Source organism: Haliotis cracherodii, unplaced genomic scaffold (assembly GCF_022045235.1).
Source record: "Haliotis cracherodii isolate W230 unplaced genomic scaffold, xgHalCrac1.p SCAF_13, whole genome shotgun sequence".
Classification (NCBI taxonomy): Eukaryota; Metazoa; Mollusca; class Gastropoda; order Lepetellida; family Haliotidae; genus Haliotis; species Haliotis cracherodii.
The window spans coordinates 19,839,975-19,858,032 of record NW_027266268.1 but is presented as its reverse complement, the minus strand read 5'-3'; the positions used below and the strand labels follow the sequence as shown (position 1 = coordinate 19,858,032).

Below are 18,058 nucleotides of genomic sequence, written 5' to 3'. Positions count from 1 at the left end.
TCAAAATGATAAGAAAAAGGCAGAATGTCACCCAGAAATTAATAAAGAGACCTGAAATAACAGACATGATCAAAATCGTGATTGAGTTTAGTGCCGTTTCAATCACATTAAAATCAGATCTCAGTTCTCGCTACAGCCAAAGAAAGATCTGTGGACATCTCATTACAGGTCACGTCAGGCCAGCCTTGCGCAAACTTTGACCAACCAACGATTGACTGACAAGATGTCAACATAAGCCAATAAGAAGGCTGCTTTCTCGTGCTTTACGGCACTGATTTCAAACTGGCGACTACACTTTGAAACAAATTTTGACAAATTCTCGATTTAAATTTTAAAACCTGAACAAAAAAATCATTCTGGAATGGCCAATAGATTTTCTAGATTGTATGGATTCAGTCGTTAAGCCTGTAACTATTGTTAGGAATACCCCGTGTTAAAGTTTTCGAGGTTGCCTGATTAGAAATAACATTCCGACTGTCACTTTCATGATCTGGGAAGCAACGCTCTGATTGGTTGGGATTATGTACAGGATTTACAGTTACCTCAAGACATGTCAGTCTATTGTGGTAGGCAAGTGATGCATGTCACAGTGGTGTTCCTGTTGGGCATCTGGACTTGGTTCTAGCCCATTGAGCATACATGTCTAAGCAGGGTATCCTTGTTAAACTACGTCATTAGAGCTGTGTATTGGCCAAAATAATATATTGCGATATATTGGGAGGTAGTGTTTGACAGTCATTTACACTACTGTTTGTAGCAGATCCTATTTTCGACAAACTAAAGTGAGTGAGTGAGTGAGTGAGTGAGTGAGTGGTTTTACGCCGCTTTTAGCAAAAATTCAAGCAATATCAGGGCGGGGGACACCAGAAATGGGCTTCACACATTGTACCCATGTCAGGAATCAAACCCGGGTCTTCAGTGTGACGAGTGAACGCTTTAACCACTAGGCTACCCGACCACCCCAACAAACTAAAGTAATGATTACTCAGCATGGCAAGTCACCACCACTTTGGATACAGGAGAGACAATGTGAGAAAAATCCCTTTCAATTTCGAATTGAGGTATCATTCGCAAATGAATTTCTGTGTAGATATTAGGTTAAACGATACAAATAATAACAAAAGTTATGACATTTGTTTTGCCCAAAATACTGGAACACACAAACAATACTGCAATACATGCAATACTGAAAAGCAGTATACCGATAATACCGTGCAGTCTTATGCGTCATGGTATCTGACTCCATGCTGACCAGTCCTTGATTTTACCAATAAACTCTGAGCACCAGGCAGGGTAAGAACTACCGTCTTGCAATGTCCTTTGGTATGATGAGACCAGGGATAGAACCTGACATTCTGCTCTCTGGGCAGACAGGAACAGACTAGGATATTTGGGAAGTCTTGAATATATACAAACAATACAAACTTATTTGTTTCTTGCTTTAGAGCTGCTCAGCAATATTCCAGCTCAATGATATCATATAATCCAGTCTAAAACACAATCCAGTGATTATCCATCAAATCAACCAGAATGGGTTGCTGGGACCAATTCTAACCCAGGGTATTTTAAAAAGAATTTACAAAAAAATCACGGAGTTTTTCTTGTTTATTTTGACATTTACAGAGCTGCGGAGATTTACTTCTTCTTGGCCACACCAACGGTCCTTCCACGACGTCCAGTGGTCTTTGTGTGCTGACCTCTGACCCTCAACCTGAAACAAACGTATCACTGAATCACTGGCAACACACACACACACATGTTGGAAATAGAAGAGCCACAAAAATATTTCCTGGTACTACATCCAGGTAAATCTTTGTTACATACAGAACAAAACTAGATTTCAAGTTGCACAATGCTGCTCAGTTCGGCGAGTGAAAGATTGAAATCACAGAATGTCATCCACCCAGAGGGTGTGTTCATCATGGCAGCTTGTGCTTAATGATATCCGCACATTTCAGGGTTAGAAACTAACAGTTTTCGTCCACTAGTCCTTTTAAATGGTAACATAAGGCAAAACCCTTAAAAAGGGCACATTTCTACTTGTCCTTATAATACCTTTACCATTGGGCAGTTTGGCAAGGACTATTTCTAATGCTGCATTTTGTTCTACATGAGAAATTTAGTTAAAAGGTTACTCAGTTGTTATGTCATTTGAATCAGATTCCAAGTAATGAAGGTCAAGGCATGGTTTTATCATGGCCTACAAAACTAGGGTTCAAGGGGACTCCCAATAATTGATTTCAAGGGTCCTTACGGGAAATATTAGGGTCCTGTATAGTAATGAAATGGTGTAGTGTACTGTACTGTAAGATTTACAAGAAGTACGGGACCTTTAAATTTCTTGTCAAGAATATGGTACAATGAATATTATTTTGTGTCCTTCAGGATGCAATATATATAATTTTCTTTCTTCAGTTTACATATTCGGCCATTTGGATACCTCCCAATAAAAACAATTCGCAGAATTCTGCCAAAAACAAAAACACAGTGGTAGATGTCAGACAGTGATACTCTAAAAAATGGCCGATTTGGCTCAGGGTAGTGGTAATTCCTATCTCTGCACATGAAGCTGCTCAGTTCGGCGAGTGAAAGATTGAAATCACAGAATGTCATCCACCCAGAGGGTATGTTCATCATGGCTGCTTGTGCTTAATGATATCCGCACATTTTGTCCTACATATGAAAAATGTAAAGGTTACTCAGTTATGTCATTCGAATCAGATTCCAAGTAATGAAGGTCAGGGCATGGTTTTATCATGGCCTACCAAACTAGGGTTCAAAGGGACCTCCCAATAATTGATTTCAAGGGTCCTTACAGGAAATATGAGGGTCCTGTATAGTAATGAAATGGTGTAGTGTACTGTACTGTAAGATTTACAAGAAGTACGGGACCTTTAAATTTCTTGTCAAGAATATGGTACAATGAATATTATTTTGTGTCCTTCAGGATGCAATATATATTATTTTCTTTCTTCAGTTTACATATTCGGCCATTTGGATACCTCCCAATAAAAACAATAAGCGGAATTCTGGAAAAACAGTGGTAGATATCAGATACTCTTAAAAAATGGCCGATTTGGCTCAGGGTAGTGGGAATTCCTATCTCTGCACACGAAGCTGCTCAGTTCGGCGAGTGAAAGATTGAAATCACAGAATGTCATCCACCCAGAGGGTATGTTCATCATTGCAGCTTATGACACCCATGTCACACAACTTTTCACCAGTATCGTAGATGTGACACCGAGAGACCAAGGACCACATATGGGATGAACCAGCAGATGGCTAAGGGGAGTAACTCTGCAGTGAAACACTGTGACAAAGCAAGGAATCAAGAAGTTTACAATGACACATGGACGTTTGATGTGAGATTCAAGCACCCTTTAAACCACTGTCAAGGAACTTGAGAATATTATTCACCAAGTCAGGAAAATAAGCCCTTTCAAAATCTGAGTCTGGGACTTAAAAACTATCCCCGATCCATAAATACTATGCCCTTAGAATTCCATTTTGTGCTGGGAACAATTTTTACACCTTCTTTTCTATATGCAGTTAACTTTGTTACACAAATCCCTAAAACTTCACATATTTATTAAGCTGCTCAGTTCGGCGAGTGAAAGATTGAAATCACAGATTATCATCCACCCAGAGGGTATGTTCATCATGGCAGCAAAATACTGTGTTAACTATTTGAGGGTCATATGAGAGTGGTCATTTCAATTACTAGCCCCAACCATTAACCTACCCCACATCGCAAGGCATTATCCATTCAATTATCAAACTGCATTTCATCACATTTGAGAGTGAGCGAGCATGTTTAATTCTGCTTTGAACAGCTGTAATAAGCTACAATTCAGTGTCAGCTTGATGCAAGTGGAAAGCCAGCAGTGATGCAGGTCTTAGACGATTACCGCTTTGGTGAAACCAACATTCTGACAAACAAACAAACCAAGAAACAATTGGCATATCTGGGATTTGAACCAATGATCACGTGTTTCTGGCAAGCAGTGATGCAGGTCTTAGACGATTACCGCTTTGGTGAAACCAACATTCTGACAAACAAACAAACCAAGAAACAATTGGCATATCTGGGATTTGAACCAATGATCACGTGTTTCTGGCAAGCCTAAGGGTGCACACCTGTACAGCGATTTGTGGCCCCTTACACAACTGGGCCAACCGTGCCCAGCGTTACATTTAATCATCAGGAGCAGTGCTTTACTTCAGGCTGAAAAATGCTGCTCAGTTCGGCGAGTGAAAGATTGAAATCACAGAATGTCATCCACCCAAAGGGTATGTTCATCATTGCAGCAACATTTTTTACATCTTTAGTTTTTATTAAGATCATTTTTCACTTTTAACATGACATTTCTGTCACATCTAGACTCAACATCGACATTGGACATCGTATGGAATAAACTCATCTTCAAATGCTCAAACATATCATCATGTCCCTAAATCTACATGCAATCAACATTTATGACTGAAAAAACACAATAGTAGCCATCAGGGCACTTTAAAAAGAAAATGGCCGATTTAGCCCAGTAGGACTTTCTATCTCTGTACACAAAGCTGCTCAGTTCGGCGAGTGAAAGATTGAAATCAAAGAATGTCATCCACCCAGAGGGTATGTTCATCATTGCAGCTTATGACACCCATGTCACACAACTTTTCACAAGTATCGTAGATGTGACACCGAGAGACCAAGGACCACATATGGGATGAACCAGCAGATCCTGCATGACTAAGGGGAGTAACTCTACTGGGGTGTTATCAATTGGACCTATTACAGCAAGGAATCAGGAAGTGACCATTTAACAATCACAGGTTTACAGTAATACACTCATTTGAAAATTTACACATGGATGTCAGATTCAAGTACCTCCTGATGGCTGTCAAGGACTTCACAAATACTATCCATCAAGCCCCCAAATATGAGTCCGAAACTTGAAGATTATCTCTGGTCAGGATAGAGTATGCCCTCAGAATTCCATTTTGCACTGGGGACCATTTTCACACCATTATTGTTTATGAGGTACACAAATCTTTAAAAAGAGTTGTGGTTCTCAGTTCAGCGAGTGAAAGATTGAAATCACAGAGTGACATCCACCCAGAGGGTATGTTCTTCATGGCAGCTATATTCAGTTTTCCACAGGGATTTTTCATTTCACACAAGCGTCTAGAAATGTTCTGTTGTATGCCACTCTCCTTCACTGACTTTGACGAAAGGTTTAACAATTCATCTACCTGTGCATCATGGTGCATCAACATAACATATCCCCATCTACATGCATGTCTGATACTCACTGGATGTCAAATTAATTATTAATCAGCTGCTCAGTTCGGCGAGTGAAAGATTGAAATCACAGAATGTCATCCACCCAGAGGGTATGTTCATCATGGCAGCATGATTAAAGTTAAAGTTCAATCCACAGCTGACCTCAAGCATGCAATGAGTGCGTCATGTTTCCTAAATCTATTGTTACAACTTCTGTATGTCTTTTAAAGTATAGTCGTTATGACGGTCAAAGCTGTCGCCCAGTGATGCCCGTCCAAGTCTTACTGTACATCCATGCATAACTTGGAAATGTCACCCTAAACAAAGTAATTCTTCTCTTCATGTGAGCATCTTAAATGAAGACAAAATACAGCTGACGTTAACTAGTTCCTACTCCTGAGACAAATCAATCTTACAAAAACAGAACCAGATCATATTAATGCAGCTTTAGAAATTGGCACTAGTCCTGTAGTCCTTACCAAACTGCCCAATAGTAAAGGTATCCTAAGGACTAGTAGAAATTGGCTCATTTTAAGGGTTTTGCTATATGTTATCATTAAAAGGACCAGTGGACAAAAACTGTTAGTTTCTAACCCTGTTAATGTATTGTTTCAAGATGCCAAAACATCCAACAATTTAAGACAAGATTTTCATATAAAAAGCTGCTTTGAAAATAACGTGTCAGAATACATCTACAGATGGGAGAAATAGAACTTTCAAATAATTTCTCAATCAGCTGCTCAGTTCGGCGAGTGAAAGATTGAAATCACAAAATGTCATCCACCCAGAGGGTGTGTTCATCATGGCAGCGTAATACTGTGTCAACTTTTGGATAGCTCAATCTACAAAACATCTAAGGAACATTTCATCTGGTGCCAGGACATTACCAACATATCTAGTTTAATGTATTGACCGACTTTGCAAACCCCAAAGATACAGAACACAACAGTTTGTGCAGTGTGCTAAAAGATGCTGATTCCATAATCAAAATTATCCTGAAGTCAGTAATGAAGCTATCTCCTAATCCTGTTCAGGCATATTTCTGAATATAACCATGTACTTAGCATGTTTAATACCTCATGAACAAACAACATAAAATAATACACTGGGTAATCGAGATGTTGCAACTCGACCATTTGATACTTGACTACTTCAAACCGAAACAGTTCTAGTGCGAAGTGGTATTCTGAAATTACACACAATGCTGCTCAGTTCGGCGAGTGAAAGATTGAAATCACAGAATGTCATCCACCCAGAGGGTATGTTCATCATTGCAGCATAATAATAGTTAAAGCTCAATCCACAGTTGACCTCAAGCATACAATGAGTGCGTCATGTTTCCTAAATCTATTGTTACAACTTCTGTATGTCTTTTAAAGTATAGTCATTATGACGGTTAAAGCTGTCGCCCAGTGATGCCCGTCCCAATCTTACTGTACATCCAGACATAACTTGGAAATGTCACCCTAAACAATAATAATTCTTCTCGTCATGTGAGCATCTTAAATGAAGACAAAATACAGCTGATGTGAACTAGTTCCTACTCAACAGAGCCAGATTATATTAATGTGTTGTTTCAAGAAGCCAAATTATCCAACAATTTAAGGCACAAGATTTCCATAAAAAGTTGTTTTGAAAATAATAACTTGTCAGAATACATCTACAGATGGGGGAAATAGAACTTTCAAATTATTTCTCAATCAGCTGCTCAGTTCGGCGAGTGAAAGATTGAAATCACAGAATTTCATCCACCCAGAGGGTATGTTCATCATGGCAGCGTAATACTGTGTAAACTATTTGAAAACCTTATCCACAAAACCCACAACATAAAATAGTTGAGGTTATTTTTCCTTAGAAAGACGGAGCATGTCCTGGTTGATCAACCAAAACATAACAAACAATTGAGGCAGGTTAAAACTGCTCTGACAAGTTTCTACCACTTAACACAAAAAACTTGATTTGTGTGTTTTTCAGGGTAAGATGACGAAACAAATCACAAATACCACTTTGCTTGAATATCCCCAACTTCTGTTTGAATATCCCCAACATTGATGTATAAATAATCTTAAGTTTCTATGACAATGACAGATACCAGTCCTTATTACCCTATACTAGCCAAAGTATTATGAAACAATATTGAAATGTTTGGCACCAGAAACAAGAACACTCATATTAACATGCTGCCAAGGTAGCACCCAAAGAAATCCTGAATCACCATGATCACAAAACATTCAAAAGGCACCTGTTCAACTATATGCAGTAGCAAACATGATCAGTTTGTAAGTTATGTTCAGTGAGTGAGTGAGTTTTGTTTTACGCCGCTTTTAGCAATATTCCAGCAATATCACAGCTGGGGATACCAGAAATGGGCTTCACACATTGTACCCATGTCGGGAATCGAACCCGGGTCTTCGGCGTGACGAGCGAACGCTTTAACCACTAGGCTACCCGACCGCCCCAAGTTATGTTCAGAGTAAAAAGACTAACCTTGACTATATCAACAGAAAAGGAGAACAAATTTTCAAATTATTTCTCAATCAGCTGCTCAGTTCGGCGAGTGAAAGATTGAAATCACAGAATTTCATCCACCCAGAGGGTATATTCATCATGACAGCTTATTACATTAAAAAAAAATTTAATCACAAGATTTATAGACACTGACTTCAAGAAGCAAGGCGGGCTACGGACTCAAAACTGTAACCTGCCTTTGATATTTACAGCTTTATCATGTTTATAACCACAAAGGTTGTTCCGCTCTCACACAATGTCAGATTCAAAACTGTCACTGTCAGTGTAGCATAGCAATGAAATTTCCTTCTCGACAATCGGGCAGGTAGGAAAAAATTTCACCTATCCTGACAAAAATGTTACCAGCCACGGGATGGCACACAGACAGTGTTTTTAAATATTTAACTTAAATACCCACATGTGTAAAAACTAGTGGGTAACAGAAATTTGAATACCCAGATAGAATTACTGATACCCAATGATTTTAAAATGCATGGGTAAAATACCCACAACAGCAAAAGCTTATCTGGAGCTCTGACAGGGTCATCAAGATGTTGCAACTCGACCATTTGATACTTGACTACTTCAAACCGAAACAGTTCTAGTGCAAAGGGGTATTTTGAAATTACACACAATGCTGCTCAGTTCGGCGAGTGAAAGATTGAAATCACAGAATGTCATCCACCCAGATGGTATGTTCATCATTGCAGCATAATCAAAATTAAAGCTCAATCCACAGTTGACCTCAAGCATGCAATGAGTGCGTCATGTTTCCTAAATCTATTGTTACAACTTCTGTATGACGGTAAAAGCTGTCGCCCAGTGATGCCTGTCCCAGTCTTACTGTACATCCATGCATAACTTGGAAATGTCACCCTAAACAAAGTAATTCTTCTCTTCATGTGAGCATCTTAAATGAAGACAAAATACAGCTGATGTTAACTAGTTACTACTCCTGAGACAACTCAATCTTACAAAACAGAACCAGACAGACAGCTATTTCGGACACTGCACGTAATTAAAACATGTTTCTGTATCTTGTGTAAACAAAAATATTAATGATTGATTTGATTGGAGTATCAAATAAATTATCAAATAAATTATTGCAGATGACCAAAAGCTTGTATGAAACTTCATTCAATGGGAACTGCAAAAAGGATTTTTTTCTCCATAACCCTGATCTACTAATAGAGAACCTTGTATCAGTTGACGTCTGCTCAGTTCGGCGAGTGAAAGATTGAAATCACAGAATATCATCCACCCAGAGGGTGTGTTCATCATGGCACAGTAACGCTCACAAATTAACTAAACATGTGAACTTTAATCACAAGGCTATTCCAATCAGAGCAATCTGTAGGTCAATCCACGAAAATTCTAAAATAGCAACGTTTTATTTTGTTGATATTATTGTCTTCAGACTCATTGTGATGAAAAGGTCTTTGAACGGCATTTAGAGTGAGTGAGTATGGTTTTACGTCGCTTTTAGCAATATTCCAGCAATATCACGGCGGGGGACACCAGAAATGGGCTTCACACATTGTACCCATGTCGGGAATCAAACCCGGGTCTTCGGCGTGACGAGCGAACGCTTTAACCACTAGGCTACCCGACCGCCCCGAAAGGCATTTAGAAGTGATACACATAAGGAAGAGAATATATGGATGTCAACTTCTTTATTATGAGGAACTGCTGCACACCACTTGGTTACCGATAACTCAAAATAACTTGTGACAATATTTGTTTAAGGTATCTTTTGGCTCCTAAAATATTCTTGTTTGGAGCACGCCCCCCCCACGAAAAAAAACGAACTTAGAGGGCTGTAAAACGACACAAATGTGCAGATAAAAATATAATCGAACTATTAACCGATCTTACTTTCACGAAATACTTCCTAAATCGTACCTCTGCTCAGTTCGGCGAGTGAAAGATTGAAATCACAGAATGTCATCCACCCAGAGGGTATGTTCATCATTGCAAAGATACATTTTATTAGGCATATTTACTAGCACTCATTACAAAAATCAGAAAGCTGCATTGGAAAAAATTCTGTGTGAAAATTTCCAAAATAAACCATAAAACTGATTCTGTTACCATGGTTACAACTCACTGACTGACTTACTGCACAAACACTAACACATCGTAAGGGCATGCACTTAGAAAGATGTCTTAGGGGCATAGTGCTGTCAAACAAGGATAATGGTTTTCGTCCTATGAGAAGACTGCAGTACTGTGGGCTTTTTCTGCCCAGAATCCTAACAAGGGACTTGCTACCCTGGGTCGGTCCATGTACTCACCCCCAGTAGTGACGGAGGCCTCGGTGGTTCCTGATCTTCTTCAATCTCTCCAAATCCTCACGAAGTTTGTTGTCGAGCATGTTGGCCAGGACCTGGTTGAACTTGCCATCCTTCACATCCTTCTGTCTGTTGAGAAACCAATCTGGGATCTTATACTGGCGGGGGTTCGTCATCACTGTGATAACCCTGTCCACCTACAACAAACAGTCAAGTATCAAGCATCTGCAAAACATGAATGTGAAGAAAGTGCAGGTAGTCAACATAACTATCAAGCAGAAATTTAGAGCTACTCAGTTCGGCGAGTGAAAGATTGAAATCACTGGTTTTCATCCACCCAAGAGGGTATATTCATCATTGTAGCTCTCTTAAAATCAAAGTTAATACAACTACGTTCCAATTGATTTGGTAATGTAAGGTCATCCATTCAACACTGGTGAAACCACAGCGTACAAACAAGTTATTTCATTTATTATTTTTTAAATATAACCTGTGCGTAGATGTTCAATCATACCTCCTCATCAGAAAGCTCTCCTGCACGTTTAGTAAGGTCGATGTTTGCCTTCTTCAACACAACGTTGGAGAATCTACGACCCATACCCTGAAATGAAATCAAATAATGTTTCACCAAGTCTTTAGTAAAAGTCACTCTGGACCAAAAGTACTAAGTTGTGATAAAAATACAATGATGGTAGTCTTCAGTGACTAATTGCATTTGAGGGCTATATTTCCGAACAAGTTCTCAATGCTTCAGAATTTTCTGGTAATGTGTATTACACAATCGTCAGAATACCCAAAATACTCTGTTCAGAGTATTATAGTGATGTATTGTGAGCATGACAAAGTCACTGAATATATATTTAACATGATAAATAAACATGATAAATGCCTTGAGAAAATAAAACATGACAACATACCATTCAAACATGACTGCATTCAATTTTTTTTACTAGTATGGATGAATATTAATTAAACAAATAATCTACATATGCAAGAAAGTACGGTACACACCTTAATTGCTGTAAGGGCGAACATAATCTTTGTGCGTCCATCAATGTTGGTGTTCATCACACGCAAGATGTGCTGGAACTTCTCGGGTATAACCAGAGACCCCTGAAAAGAAATATCCTGTTTATACAAATATCCAATCAACACGCAAACAAATCGAACCCCATGAAGTCACGTTTCGAGATCAAGTAAAAATGGAGACTTCAGCTTGATATGTTGCCTAGAATTGCCAAATAAAGTTGACATATACCAAAGCTCTGGGCAATGGTTCATATTTATCGCCACACAGTATTGGTTACAGCTTCCTAAAATATAAATAGCAAGCCTTGTGAAATATCAGACGATCAGAAGTGCAACTACCCGTAAAACAATATGTCACAGTAACACAGAAATCAATTTTAAAAAATTAAAATCGTGTCAAATATGGCAAGTCAACATATCAATGTTTGATTCTGATGGGTTTTATTTTTCATAAATATCATATATATCCATGGATGAGTGGATTCTAATCTGGAGTCGCTTCCACAACTCACCGACATGTTGGAGGCTTAGAGGAAAAGGAAGTAGAAGGGCGATAACTGTGTAAGACGAGTGACAACTTCCGCCTTCTCAAAATGTCGGCAGTCATAGCAGATGACACGAAGACTAGCGATGGTATTATTGGCATTGGAGAAGAAGTGGTAATCTTTTAATTAATGATTATATAAATTTGTCTAGCAATACAGTTTTGAGACGATTCTATTTTGTTTGTTCTTAATTCAAATTTGCTTGACCTAAATAAAGTAATTGTATTTATCCACGAGAGTGAAAACCAAATTTACAGTTTGCACTGTGTTGTGTAGTGTATACAGTTTCTTTCTCCTTTAAAAAATAAGTTAGATCGTCTCAGGTCTCAGGTCTCGCTACAGACGAATTAAGCAGCTGTTAAGTGAACCCTTCGGGGAAGTGGGACAAGTATACCTAGTCATTAAATACATCAACCAGTGCATAAACATGATAAACACTTTACCATGATGAAGTTCTCAATCTCATGTGCAATCTCTCCCTGAGCTCACTGGCACATCATAGCGTGCACATGTTTTTGCTCTTTTTTATTATAGTAAAATGATGAGCAAAATCTTAAAAAGAAAACATATGAGTACCTTGTTAAAAAATATTTGGAATACATAACATGCCTCGTTTGTAGCTAACTAGGCCTAGTTTGTAAACAAGATAATGCATGTTTAGTTCAGTTATTGCTTATAATCTGTGTGTCATTTGCCCTCTAAAATACGTTTTTACAGACTAATTTGGCACCACCGTCCCTCCATAGAAGTAATAAGGTTGGTCATGAGCTGTTGTAATCTGGTTGTATTACCACAAGCCAACAGAATACATCAGTTCTGGCAACAAAGTTATTCAGTTTTCATAAAATTGAAATTATGTGTTCAGCAACTTTTCAATTTCAAGGTAGGATTTATGTACAAAGATAACAATGCGGAAGTTAAACATGCTGATAAGTTAACGTTGTTAAAACACTAAAGAAGTGTTCATTGCAGCTCCAGCATTTTCCAAAATATTGACAATGCTACATCGCCATTATCATGATCATATATATGTTGCAGGGTATTGAAGAGGTTCATCTCAATCTGGGAGAGCTGGACTTGACGTCAAATGAGTTTCTCCTGGATGAAGTCGATGGTGAGACCAGTGGAGATTATTTGATATGGGGTTTCTCAAATTTCTCAAAAGCTTCAAAAACATTAGACCCAGACTGAATCTGTCAATGGGCCACTATGTATTATTGTAAGCTGTCTGGATATGACCAGGTAAATTTTAAATATATATTACCTGCTCATTGATCAATATTTGACCCCAGTTCTGCAGCAAATATCATTGAAGAATTGAGGTGTCAAAATAATAGATCCAGCCTCAATTTGTCACAAATCTGCTCATTTTGGACCAAACCAGACCTTTTATGCCATTGACATAGACAAATTACTTCAAATACCTTTGACGATTCATAGTTATACTGTATGTGCATGTTACTATTTTTGATAAACCCAATATTTACCTTATCTCAGCAATCTTCTAAAGCAATGGTGGGCACTGGTGGCCCAGTCGTCTAAGGCACTGCAATTCACTGTGCAGAGTTGCATTCCTTGGGCACGCCAGAAACCTATGATTGTGGGTTCAAATCACGGTTCAACCCGATTATGTTTCTAGGTTTGTCAGCACAATACCTGTGCTCGTGGGTTTCACCGAAGTGGTAAACGTCTGAGACCTGCATCACTCCGGGCTTTCCTCCCAAATTAAGCTGATACACTGTGATATAACTGGAATACTGGAAAAAGCAGCGTTTAGCCCAACTCACTCACTCTAAAACAATGTACAGTGGAAACAGCATCTTCCCAAGGCAAGGGAGTTAACTGACTCAAAAATCCAGTTTCCACTTTTGCCCAAATAGGCTGGAATTTCGTGGTTCGATCGTAGCGCCGCCTGTGGCTGTTACAAGTTATGCCTCTTCTAATTCCCTCCTGTTGACCAATCAGATTCCACCTCTCATATCACTTGCATTTGCTTTAAACAAAATGGCAGCTCCCAGTCAAGATCTGATCACTTGAGCACACTCTGTAAATTGTGCAATTGTCAGAAATCTGCACTGAAGTTTGCGAAACAGATGTCAATTTCGTTATGCCATTTTCATTGCACAGACAAGGGTGGAAACTTGACTTTTACAGTCAGTTAACTCCTTGCCTCAGGAATATTTGGAAACAGTGGACCTGCTGAACTGAACCAAAAAATGTGCACCGTTGAAAGATAAAGACATTCTGTCACAAGACACTACTGTCATAGTCATGGTAGCAATGGACTATTGATATCATTATTCTGACCTCTATAGTATCTGGGTATCTGGTACTATTAGAAAAGGGAGGTAACTTCAGACTTTTGTGATGTTTCTGTGTTTATTTGTTTGTTTGTTGTTTAACGCTTTACAGTCTGTAAATAATCGATTCTGGACCAGACAATCCAGTGATTGAAATCATGAGCATCGATCCACGCAATTGTGATCGATGACATGCATGAACCAAGTCAGCGGCCCTGACCACCCGATCCCGTTAGTCGCCTCTTACGACAAGCATAGTCGCCTTTTGGGTTGCTGAAGACCAATTCCACCCCGGATCTCCACGGGTCGATTTTGCTGTGACAATTTAAATAAACCCAATACTTTTGCAATAGTTACAATAGTTATAAGCTCCAGTAGTCATACCCCAGTAATTTGGTGTGTGTCATATTTCAGTACACATCCAGCAGAATCTTGAAGATGACATTGTGAAGGAAGCCCTGAAGACCGTAAGTAATCAGTAGAGTATGTTCAGCGAGCTGTGAGGAGTTATTTTTATGGCCCCTGTGAATGAAGCTGTGACCTTTTAGCAAGGGACAGCAGTCTAAGGCACTGCGATTAGCTGTGAAGAGTTGCCTCCATTGAAACCTATGATTGTGGGTTCAAATCCTGCTTCGCCTGATTAAGTTTTTTAGCTTGTCAGCACGTCTTTCACAAGTTCTTCTATAAATAGCCCATTGTCATTTTAAGAAAGATGAAGAGAAATGTTTGAAATTACAAAGTAAGTGAACAATATGTTGACATCAGTGCAAATGACATTTAAGAATTGACCTTCACTTTGAGTTCATTGGAGTAAGCACCTTCATAGAGTGAGGGCCAAACATTGTATGAACGATGTCGCAAGCTCCGATATCGAGAATATTCGTTCACGAATATATAATTGTTTCACCACACCAGGCACCAGACAACACAAACATAAAGGGTTTACGGGTTGTTATACAATTCCATAGACCAGACAAGACAAATATGTAGAGTTTAAGGGTTATAAAACCACACCAGGGACCAGGCAACACAAACATTATGGGTTTACGGGTTGTTACACCACACCAGGGACCAGAGAACACAAACATAAAGGGTTTACGGGTTGTTACACCACACCAGGGAACAGACAACACAAACATTGAGGGTTTACGGGTTGTTACACCACACCAGGGACCAGTCAACACAGACATAAAGGGTTTACGGGTTGTTACACCACACCAGTGACCAGACAACACAAACATTGAGGGTTTACGGGTTGTTACACCACACCAGGGACCAGACAACACAAACATAAAGGGTTTACGGGTTGTTACACCACACCAGGGACCAGACAACACAGACATAAAGGGTTTACGGGTTGTTACACCACACCAGGGACCAGAGAACACAGACATAAAGGGTTTACGGGTTGTTACACCACACCAGGGACCAAACAACATAAACATTAAGAGTTTACAGGTTGTTACACCGCTCCAGGGACCAAACAACACAAACATTAAGAGTTTACAGGTTGTTACACCGCTCCAGGGACCAGACAACACAAAAATTAAGAGTTTACAGGTTGTTTCATCACACCAGGCAAACATTAAGGCTTTACGGGTTATTACACCACACCTGGGACCAGACAACACAAACAAAGGGTTTACAGGTTATCATACCACACCTGGGACCAGACAACACAAACGTAAAGGGTTTACAGGTTGTTACACCGCTCCAGGGAATACAACACAAACATAGAGGGTTTACGGGTTCTTACACCGCCCCAGGGACCAGACAACACAAACATTAAGGCTTTACAGGTTATTATACCACACCAGTGACCAGACAAGACGGACATTTTGGGTTATTGGGTTATTACACTACACCTCGGACCAGACAACACAAACATTAAGGCTTTACGGTTTATTATACCACACCTTGGCGCAGACAACACAAACATTAAGGCTTTATGGTTAATTATACTGGGTTGACGGGTTGTTACACCGCTCCAGGGACCAGACAACACAAACAAAGGGTTTACGGGTTATTATACCACACCTGGGACCAGACAACACAAACATTTGCAGTTTATGGGTTGTAACACCGTGCCAGTGACCAGACAAGACAGACATTGAGGGTTTTTGGGTTATTACACCACACCTGGGACCAGACAACACAAACATTAAGGCTTTACGGGTTATTATACCACACCTGGGACCAGACAACACAAACATTAAGGCTTTACGGGTTATTATACCACACCTGGGACCAGACAACATAAAGGGTTTACAGGTTGTCACACCGCTCCAGGAAATACAACACAAACATAAAGGGTTTATGGTCTGGTACACACCTCCAGGGAATACAACACAAACATTTGGAGTTTATGGGTTGTAACACCGCACCAGGGACCTGACAACACTAACACAGGGTTTCCGGGATATTACACCACACCTTGGACCAGACAACACAAACTTTTGGAGTTTATGGGTTGTAACACTGCACCAGGGACCTGACAACACTAACACAGGGTTTCCGGGATATTACACCACACCTTGGACCAGACAACACAAACATAAAGGGTTTACAGGTTGTTACACCGCTCCAGGGAATACAACACAAACATAAATGGTTTACAGGTTGTTACACCGCTCCAGGGACCAGACAACACAACCATAAAGGGTTTACGGGTTATTATACCACACCTGGGACAAGACAACACAAACATTAAGGCTTTACGGGTTATTACACCACACCTTGGACCAGACAACACAAACATTAAGGCTTTATGGGTTATCACACCACACCTGGGACCAGACAACACAAACATTAAGGCTTTACGGGTTATAGCAACCACACCTTGGAGCAAACAACACAAAGATTAAGGCTTTACGGGTTATCACACCACACCTTGGAGCAGACAACACAAACATTAAGGCTTTACGGGTTATTATACCACACCAGGGAGCAAACAACACAAAGATTAAGGCTTAACGGGTTATCACACCACACCTTGGAGCAGACAACACAAACATTAAGGCTTTACGGGTTATTATACCACACCAGGGACCAGACAACACAAACAATTGGAGTTTACAGGTTATCATACCACACCTGGGACCAGACAACACAAACATAAAGGGTTTATGGGTTGTTACACCGCACCAGTGATCATACAAGACAGACATTTTGGGTTTCCGGGTTATTGCACCACACGCAAGAGCAGACAACACAAACATTAAGGCTTTACTGTTTATTATACCACACCTTGGAGCAGACAACACAAACATTAAGGCTGTACGGGTTATAACACCACACCTTGGAAAGACAACACAAACATTAAGGCTTTACGGGTTATTATACCACACCAGGGACATTACAACAGAAACATAAATGGTTTACGGGTTGTTACACCGCTCCAGGGACCAGACAACACAAACATAAAGGGTTTACGGGTTGTTACACCGCTCCAGGGACCAGACAACACAAACATAAAGGGTTTACGGGTTGTTACACCGCTCCAGGGACCAGACAACACAAACATAAAGGGTTTACGGGTTGTTACACCGCTCCAGGGACCAGACAACACAAACATAAAGGGTTTACGGGTTGTTACACCGCTCCAGGGACCAGACAACACAAACATAAAGGGTTTACGGGTTGTTACACCGCTCCAGGGACCAGACAACACAAACATTAAGGCTTTAGGGGTTATAACATCACACCTTGGAGCAAACAACACAAACATAAAGGGTTTACGGGTTATTATACCACACCTGGGACCAGACAACACAAACATTAAGGCTTTACGGGTTATTATACCACACCTGGGACCAGACAACATAAAGGGCTTACAGGTTGTCACACCGCTCCAGGAAGTACAACACAAACATAAAGGGTTTATGGTCTGGTACACACCTCCAGGGAATACAACACAAACATTTGGAGTTTATGGGTTGTAACACCGCGCCAGGGACCTGACAACTCTAACACAGGCTTTATGGGTTATTACACCACACCTGGGACCAGACAACACAAACATTAAGGCTTTACGGGTTATTACACCACACCTTGGAGCAAACAACACAAAGATTAAGGCTTTACGGGTTATTACACCACACCTTGGAGCAG

At 39.9% G+C, this 18,058-nt stretch overlaps 2 protein-coding genes across 2 annotated transcripts in view; one reads left to right on the top strand and one right to left on the bottom strand.

The window, feature by feature from the left end:
* Positions 1-1,592: 1,592 nt before the first annotated feature.
* Positions 1,593-11,697, bottom strand: LOC139459705 (small ribosomal subunit protein uS13). The gene is made up of 5 exons (XM_071241344.1): positions 11,616-11,697; positions 11,086-11,187; positions 10,589-10,675; positions 10,078-10,271; positions 1,593-1,711 (listed from the first exon to the last, which is right to left on the bottom strand). Exons 1-5 carry the CDS (start codon positions 11,619-11,621, stop codon positions 1,636-1,638), a joined length of 465 nt encoding a protein of 154 aa, XP_071097445.1. The 5' UTR covers positions 11,622-11,697; the 3' UTR covers positions 1,593-1,635.
* Positions 11,697-18,058, top strand: part of LOC139459706 (vacuolar protein sorting-associated protein 52 homolog) — a 44,067-nt gene continuing 37,705 nt past the window's right edge. The window contains exons 1-3 of the mRNA XM_071241345.1: positions 11,697-11,762; positions 12,687-12,762; positions 14,363-14,415. Coding sequence (XP_071097446.1) covers positions 11,697-11,762; positions 12,687-12,762; positions 14,363-14,415 — 195 coding nt within the window. The remainder of the gene's footprint in view (positions 11,763-12,686; positions 12,763-14,362; positions 14,416-18,058) is intronic.

Excerpts from the sequence above, each read along its gene's own strand:
- LOC139459705 (XM_071241344.1), bottom strand. Across the intron at positions 10,272-10,588 it reads GAGAGCTTTCTGATGAGGAG|GTGGACAGGGTTATCACAGT; the intron begins GTATGATTGAAC and ends TGTTTGTTGTAG. Across the intron at positions 1,712-10,077 it reads GGCCTCCGTCACTACTGGGG|GTTGAGGGTCAGAGGTCAGC; the intron begins GTGAGTACATGG and ends CGTTTGTTTCAG.